The following is an 8,820-nucleotide window of genomic DNA, read 5'->3' as shown; positions in this document are numbered from 1 at the left end:
ATGGCATGGTTATTTTTATACATTATTTTCTTGTGTTGCTGATGTTAATAAGGCCTGGAGTTTACTCTAACACAATTATTTTTTGGCACACGTGCTACAATAAATAGCATTCTATGAACAAAACCTTCCATGGACTTAAAGTCTGCTCTGTGATTTCCACTGGCAAATAGATTGGCACTTAAATAAACTTTAGAAAGACTACCAAATATCCAAAATTCAGATATAAAAGGGAAAAGAAAAACATAGCACAAGAATGAAAAAGCATTATTTATTTTTCAAGTACAACTCCAAGTTGTATTGGTAAAAAAAGCACAAGGGAATTGTGTTTCATCCACAAGTGTTGGCTATGCACATTTCAGTTCAACTTAAAAATGCATTCAAGTTTACAAATGTACAAACAGCACATAAAATGTATAGTTTGAACAGAATGCTCTTATGTTCAGCTATTTTTGCTCCTAAGATTTTTACATTCGTAGAGTCTTTTAACAAAGACAGCCTTATTTTTTAAAAAAATACTCTGCATTTTTAGCACAAGGTGCTCTTTAAAATTATGTTTGAGAGCATAATACTGGAAAACAAATTAAAACCCAAGCATGGTAGTAAAAAATCACTGAATTTTGGAACTTAACTGGCTTTAAAAACATAAGGGGCAGGTGGTAAACAAACTGAGTGTGGCTCTAGATAAATAGTTTTTGACCACAGCCAAACTTTCCAAGCTGATCAGTGATTCCACACTACCATAATTGCAAGACAGAGTTCAGAGGAGCAAATGATAACTGCATGACTAGATTTTAACAGTGTTGTGGCATGGAGCAAGGGAGAGGAATGGCAGCGGATGGCTTGCAAATTATGTTCCAGGCTTGTTACAGAATTTTTCATGATCAGATCTGGACAACAGCCTCTTTGTGTTGCTTAATTTCCATTGTCAGGAGGGTAATGCACGTTAGGCCAAGGATCTGAGCTTCTTCTTCCAATTGCAGGGCTCCAAATTAGCCATGGGTTATAAGTTTGTCCCACATCTTCAGGACTGCTAACTGTAGGGGCAGTTGCAGGTGGCGATGGGGCATTTTCAGTCCCGAGATCAATACTTGCCAATGTGCTGGCCGGAGTGTTGAAAGGAAGGGAGCTGTTCAAATTACTGGACCAAATGGAACTGCTGAACGGGGTAGTGGTAGGAGACCACAAGCTGCTTCCATTGCCAAGGATAGACTGCAATACAAAAAGGAGCAGAGAATCTAGCAGGAAAATAATCTATCTTGCTTATTGAATTTATTCAGCTCTCAACGAATCATGACAGTAGGTACTTAAATGTTCAAAGGGAAATTAAGGTGCAAGATTCTGCTGTTAACGTCCATTACTAAAGTCTAAGTTTAATGTGAAACAATTAGTTACATAGAAAGTGACCACATCAATCATTAATCCTTTCAAATGCTGGGCATGCAGTTATCATCAATGTTTACCACATAAGAAAAGATGGATGGTTGGTTGTGTACATACACAAACTGTGCCAAGGATCTCTCTCCTCTGCATGGGCAGACTGTATGAAATACTATTATGCAGAAGAGGAACATAGGAATATTTGACTTAAAATGGTACTGCCAACCTCGGGTAAATTCAGGTATGCAGTACGAAATACTGTGGTGGGAGCATTTAATTGTGGAAATGGTGATCAACCTGTAGCAGATGAGGTTCTATTTCCCTCAAAGGTGAGGTTAAACATTTAGGATGCTCCCGTTTCTGCCACTAAATTACAAGTCAGGGGTTTTAAGCCTTATTTGGAGGTTTTGAAGAAATCAATTGCCCTTGATCATGAGAAAATTCCTGAAACCTATAAGCAATTCTATACAATGATGCATCTGTCTTTTGTTTTGTTGGTTCCAAATTGCTACTGGATGGCCAAGTACTACCTGTAACTTGGAACAGTATTTCCAAAGTCCCCTTGATAAGCTAATGGGGGCCCTATGAGAAAGGAATACTAAGTAGGTTATTCATGGTTATCCATGGCTCACTAACATCTAACTGCAGTATGTAATATTTGAATGTCTTTAGAAACTACAACTGGTTTGGAACATAAACATTAGGTTAGGTGCCTATAATGGCTATATTAAACCCACAGTTGAGAAGATTCACTCTCTTTTGGTTTGTTTCAGAGTGCAATTTAATGTGCTAGTTGTGGCTTTTAAAACACTGCCTGTAACCACAATACTTTAAGGACCACCTGCCCTCGCCTGTGGTTAGGCTGGCCATCAGGCTTGGCATTACCACCAAGCACCCTAAGCCGGCAGGATCCATGTCTGACCTTGTTATGGCCCACTGGCAATGGTGCTGCTGGTCAATGCTCTGCCCGGGTGGCCAGAATCCAAATGCAACAACCCAGAAAGTTCACTTTTCCGAACCATGGTAACTGCCATGTTGTAGGGCTGACCTTTACCTTTAATGTTGGAACTAGCTCTGCTGGTGGCTATTAGAGAGAGGTGGCTTATCCTTTAGGCATCAGGCAAAGTATTTCCTCTTTACTCGCAGTGATATGGAAATAGATTTGTTATATTCATAAGAGTTTTTATTTATTTTAGGTTGGGTCTCTCATTGGTTTGTCAGTTGCCAGATTATTGCTGCCTGTGATGTATAATGATGCAAGTCTCTGGATTCTTTGAGTTTTATGATGCTAGTATTGCGTTACAAAACCACCTTGAATGACTTTTATCACAGCAGGCAGCATTCAATTAAAAACGCTTTTAGCTGAAAGACTGACTAAAACTCACATAACTAAAGTGATCCATATTTAACTGGGTTGTAAACTGAACAAAAATCAATGTATAAAAATAAAAATATATACTGAACACTAGGAAAGGCCAACTGAACTCTAGTTATTTTTATGTACATTTTATTTATTTATTTATTTATTTAAAACATTTTTATCCCGTCCTTTGCAACAAGCTTCAGCATGGCTTACAAAAGAGTAAAAAAGTAATATAATACAATTAAAAATTCAGTAATAACGCAACATGAACAACACTTCAAAACTAAAGAAAAGGAGGAAAGAAAGGAAAAAGGAAGAAAATGCAACTGTGTAAAATTATTATAATTGTTATTATTAAAATTAATTTTAATTATTCAAATGATGGCTAAATAGAAAGGTCTTTACCTGGTGCCAGAAAGAGTAGAGAGTCGGCGCCAGGCGGACCTCTCTGAGGAGCATAGTCCATAGTCTAGGCACCCCCAGAAAAAAATTCCAGAGATTTTGGGAAGGAAGATCTTTGTTTTGAACCATGCTCACAAGTGAAAGATTAGACAATAAAGATAGCCTGCGTAATTGTACAAGGCTGCAGCTGGATTTTATGGTTGGCACACAGGAAACTTTAGAATTGTTTGGCTGTAGAAAAGTCTTTACTGGCCTTGTAGCACTTTAGCATAAATCAGAGAGTAATGGGTTTGTTAAGTGCTACAGTTGAAAGGTTAACAAGATTTTGTGCAGACCCTGTACAGGGGCAGGTTAAGTTGACTTAGTGCATTGTCCTGAGAAAGTCAAAATTCAGCAGGGCATTCGTCGGTATGATTGCACAAAGCCCACAAAGAAGAACTGTATTTCTGTGCATTTTTCTCATACTAGTAAGAATGGGAACAAAGAGATAAGAGAATCATACACTTACTGAAGTTGTGTGAGTTGGAGAACCTGAACTTGTTGGCCAGGAGGTTATCAAACCTGTAGCAGAAGGGTCCCAGATGGATGAAGAAACATTATTAAATTCACTCCAATTCCTCTGAGCATCCTGACCATAAACAGATGGTGATAGTCCAAGTTTGCTGAAAACTTCTGATGGGGAGGAAGAAAAGATTTGTGATTCATTTATGCCAGTGTGGTTTGTTTTGACCATTTAAAAAGGGCAATGAGTGGCTAAATATAGAAAACATGTCAAAAAGAGCAATCACAAACATAATATGAAATTAGGACATTTAGAGAGTTTTATTTTTTTCCCAAAACTGAAATGCAAGAACCAGCAGCTTGCTAATATAAATAGTCTGAACACCATTCATTCCCATGGTCACTATTTCAATTCTTCCTGCTGTAGATTTATATTGACATTTTGAACACAGATAGTTTTTTAAAGGGAAGCTCTGTGTCACTAAAATGGAAATTACTGCAAGCTTTGGAAGAAAGTTCTGGCTTGCTCTAAATCAACTCTACTGAACATATGTTACGTTACTTCAGGACAGAAAGCCTGACAGATTTGGCAGGTTTAACCCTAGGAATCCAAGTCTTGCTTTTAGTTCCTGATCAACAGGGAAAAGTCTATTTACCCTTGGATAAAAAGACTCTTGTCTATTTCATAATATAGTCCGAGTTAATGCTTAAGATGTGAATTCTCAGCATAGAAACTATGTTGCTGATTCTCTCCAGTATTCAACAGATTCATGGCTCTCACAAGGCATCCCTGCCATTAAGAGGAGTGAACATGCTCCTCCCCAATCCTCTCCAATTGTTCTACTTGATTACCTCGACTATATAAACATCTATTCTCTTAGGTTACTAAGGCAATGTGCCCCTGCCTTGCTTCCAAACTTTTTCAAGGAAATCTGAAGTCCATATATTTGTCCATTCTACTTTGCAGAAGTTTTCCAAACCAGAGAAAGAACACTGCTATGGATAAGAAAGTTATGAATACTAAGCTGGAGTCATAGTCCATGAACAAATCCTAGCTTATGACTCTGGCTTGTTGGGAAAGAGGCAACTCAGAGCTCCTGACTCAGATATTAAGCTATCCAGACCAGCAATACCAAATACTTGGCTTGTTTAGCTGCTCCTGTTGGCAGAAGGAACCAAGCAGGAGTGATTGAGCCATGCTGGCACTGCCATGCTAAGTCAGTTTTTTTTTTTAAATGGCTTACATGGTATCCATATGCAATCACAACTCTTAGCCTAAAAGATATGAAAAAAACAAGCGAGATACAGAAGAAAGTGGTCCTGTTTGCATGTAATGAAGAGTCATGGGTGAATTCCTCAAGACAGTGGCCTGCATTTTGAATATTAATATGAAATCATTCTGGCAGGGGCTTGAACTGGCTACCTGGCGCTGCAACTCACCACAGCTAATAAGCCTCAACTAAGTATGCAAACCAGGCCAGTGTGTGACTGTTTATATAATTTTAAAAGTTGTTAGAAAAGCCCTATTTAGTATTTCCATTTAGTCTCCATTTCAGAGAAACACCAATAGCCTTTAAACAAGCATATGTCCTCATCTCTCAGCCCTAGTGATTCTGTTCAGTTCTCACAAAGCCTTTGCAGATTAAAGCTCACCATTCCAAAGAAATTCTACAGTAACCTGCCCCAAGTACTTCAGTTCAGTGAAAAGAAATCTAAATACATAACCCTAAGAAATCTAAATTAAGTTATTTGACTAACTTGTTCAATCTTTTTGATTTTTTTCATGTTGCTGACTCTTGGCAAAATGGTAGGAATGTTATGCAATATAATCAATTAAGTATAACATTTCTGGCAGAAAACATTTATTGCTCCCCAGTACAGCTATTAACTATTGCATATTGTTCAGTTAATTTTCATACCACTCACCTCCAGTTAAATTAAAAGAATTTCCAAATGCTGAGAATGAGTTGAGGGGTGTGAAATCTGGGCTGCTAGGATTGCTTATAGGACTCCACAAACCAGAACTATGTAAAATGGGAGAGAGAAGAGGTGTTTGTTAGGAAGATCACTTCACCATGAGAAGCATTAGAGCACAACCAAACCTAATATGGATAGTGAATGTCAGTAACACGAATAATTCTAATGCATTATTAATTTTGTCTAAAATATATGGTGCATGACAACTCATCTGTAGTGAATGGAAGAAATTTTTCTCTTGTCCATGGAACTGGGCAAGCTGGTCCACATTGTCACGTGAGAAGAGGAAATGCTGAATTTTTGTTCTGTTATTCTAATGTGTCCTTCCAGATATTCAGGCTGACAACTCCAATTAGCTTTCCTCTCCTGTGTATGTTGGCTAAGTCTGATGGGAGTTGTAGAACAAAACATCAGGCCACAAAGTGGCTGCCTGCGGTCTAATGTAAAATTACAAAGACGCAATGCTGTGCTTAACAGCTTGTCCTCCAAATTTAGAGGTTTGAGCAACATTTTTGATAGGAAACATGTTTAATTAAGATTCTTTAAATGAATGAACAGGACTTTGTAGCTCCTGAAGCATGGTGTGGGGCACAAAAGGTTCTGCACAAAAATGTTGTTCAACCTTCTGTTTTAAAAGAATTGATCCACGTTACCTGTCAGAGCCATCACTATCAACAGTGGTGTGTGAAGCATTCATACAGCTAGGCGGTTCAGTTTTGACCAGGGAAGGTTTTGTTAAGCCGCTACCACCTGCAAAAGTGAGTTTAAATGAATAAAACGAGACAGCATTGCAATTACACCTTAGGACAGCAGTTGCTTTTCCAGGCCTGTGTATTACCTGGACTCTTGTCATAACCAGCAGCTACAGCAGCAAAAGTAGGATTTCCATTCCTGCCCGGGAGAGAGGCTGTCTTTGCCACCTTATGTTTAGCACCACTGAGCAATTTGTTTTTCGGTTCACTAAAAGAAAGTGGGGAGAACAGAGGTGATATTCTTTAGAGGAAGCCAAACTATTATTTGAACATCAAGGCAGTGATGCAATGTCATCTGATGAAGTGTGTCACAAATGACTTGTGTGTCGAAGGAAACTAACAAAAACCAGAGGACTTGGTCATCTCTCTTCATCTTCCTTTTCCAAGAGCACTCTTAAAAGAGAGTGAGTACTGATGAGTGGCCAGATGTACTGATTAAGACACTGAGTGGGGGTCACACAACACAACAACCCATAGTGACTTGTAAGTCATATTAACTTAGCATGGCATGTGAACCTGGGATCAGTTTGTCACGGTAGCTTCCATTTGGATTATAAACCACTGTGACAACCCATTGTTTGCTCAAATTAGGTTCTTGTGTTTCCAAAACCGGGTGACACAACCCCTTGTGGGTCAACCCCATGGGTGAACAAGCTACTTAGCATGGGCAGCAAAACTGCCTTTCTGTTTTTGCTAAGAGGCTCCCAGGTGACCACCATTGCAATCCAAGTCTAAAGTGTCTTAGCAGCACTTGGAAGCAGCTGGCAAAGGCTTCTCTCACTCCCCTCGCTGCTTGCTCTAGCTTCCCCTTTTGAAGGCTATGAGCTATCCCTTCAAAGAGCCCCTGGGTACCTTGCAAGGCTGCTGTAACTGTCCAATATTTTTAAAAGTATTTTTTCACAGAAAGAGGGATCCCTTTGCCCAGAGGAGTTCCTCAATACGAAGTGGTATTAACCTACCTATCTGCAAATTCTGCCAGCTAAGTTTTGCACTAATTTAATCTTGAAAGAAGGAAGTCTGCTTTTACTGTGCCAGAATGATCAGCATGCATACTGCACTGCCCTCCAAGCTCTCTTGTAAGTTTTGCATTCATTAGGATCTCAAGTAGGATCTCAAATCCTGCTTCACTCTGTTCATTTCCCGTAACTACCATTTAATTAACAGCTTTTGATTTATGACAGCATATTTGGGAATCTCACCAGATCTTTATATTTTTACCTTCTACAGAAATTGTACAGACAACTGTACCTTGAGACTCATTCCAATACAACGTTTGATATATTTTGGAGAGAAAAAAGGGGTTAAAATTGAGTATGTGTTATTTGCTGGTTAAAGTAGCATGGTTAAAAGAGGTAATTGTAGAATGGTATAAGTTTCTTATCTCCAGAGTTTACTGTTATTACATAGTGCCCATCTGGACTTACTTGCAGTTGTTCACAATACTGCTGTAAGTGTTCCGTGATACAAATGCCACCGATGCAGGAGGAGGAGATAGAGAGGCAGGAGTTGGTGAGGTCTGCCGTTGCTTCAAAAAAGCATCTGCATTGAGGGTTTGCAGGGACAGCTTATAAAGGTTGTCAGTAGCTGGAACCAGAACAAGACAGATTTTAGTAACCATATTAGCTTTTCTGGAAAACCTTGTACTGAGAATGCCCCAGTAGACCAGAAATTTTGTATTTTAACACAGTTCAATCCAATTGAGTTGCTTAAGAGGAGTACAAGTTTCAGTTCAGTGCCCACTTAAGGAGCTACTATGCACCACCTAAAAGTGACATCCTTATATAATGATATCTACTAGTTTTGGTTTTTACCTTTTCCCCCAGGAAGGACAGTGGAAGACAAGAGAATGAGCCTAAGACATTTTCTTAAATTCCTCCTTGAGGCATTTATGAGCTGGGGTAGGGCAACAGAACTCATCAGGTATATCCTCCAAACAAACCTTCTGTGCCAGGAACTTTGAAATAATCTGCTTCTGTTTTGTTAAGGAGCATGAATTATTTGAAAAAAAATCAAATTCTTTGCTACTGAATTTGAACCTTTTATTCACTACCTGTAAGCATTATGGCTCCTTCATGGATCACTGCCTTGTTGTGGCGAAGGGGCTTGTGTAGCTCAATGAAGCTATGATCTATACCGTGCAGGGCTACCCAAGACGGACAGGTCATAGCAGAGAGCTCTGACAAAACGTGATCCACTGGAGAAGGAAATGGCAACCCACTCCAGTATCTTTGCCATGAAAACCCCATGGACAGTACCAAAAGGCAAAAAGATATGATGCCGGAAGACGAGCCCCTCAGGTTGGAAGGTGTCCAATATGCTACTGGGGAAGAGCAGAGGGCTAGTACTAGTAGCGCCAGAAAGAATGAAGCAACTGGGTCAAAGCCGAAAGGACACTCAGCTGCAGATGTATCTGGTGGTGAAAGGAGAGTCCGATGCTGTAAAGATCTA

The 8,820-nt window shown here is 39.3% G+C and overlaps 1 protein-coding gene across 3 annotated transcripts in view; it reads right to left on the bottom strand.

The window, feature by feature from the left end:
• Window positions 1-254: 254 nt before the first annotated feature.
• TMEM131 (transmembrane protein 131) overlaps window positions 255-8,820 on the bottom strand; it is a 76,522-nt gene continuing 67,956 nt past the window's right edge. For all 3 annotated transcript variants that reach the window (XM_044433409.1, XM_044433417.1, XM_044433425.1), the window contains 6 exons: window positions 7,797-7,956; window positions 6,459-6,580; window positions 6,274-6,370; window positions 5,570-5,667; window positions 3,651-3,814; window positions 255-1,209 (listed from right to left, as the gene is read on the bottom strand). In XM_044433409.1, the coding sequence (XP_044289344.1) occupies window positions 913-1,209; window positions 3,651-3,814; window positions 5,570-5,667; window positions 6,274-6,370; window positions 6,459-6,580; window positions 7,797-7,956 (938 nt within the window). In that variant the 3' untranslated portion in view covers window positions 255-912. The remainder of the gene's footprint in view (window positions 1,210-3,650; window positions 3,815-5,569; window positions 5,668-6,273; window positions 6,371-6,458; window positions 6,581-7,796; window positions 7,957-8,820) is intronic.

This window comes from Varanus komodoensis, unplaced genomic scaffold (assembly GCF_004798865.1).
Source record: "Varanus komodoensis strain SLA01 unplaced genomic scaffold, ASM479886v1 scaffold1, whole genome shotgun sequence".
Taxonomy (NCBI): domain Eukaryota; kingdom Metazoa; phylum Chordata; class Lepidosauria; order Squamata; family Varanidae; genus Varanus; species Varanus komodoensis.
This window is presented reverse-complemented; position numbering and strand designations above follow the sequence as displayed.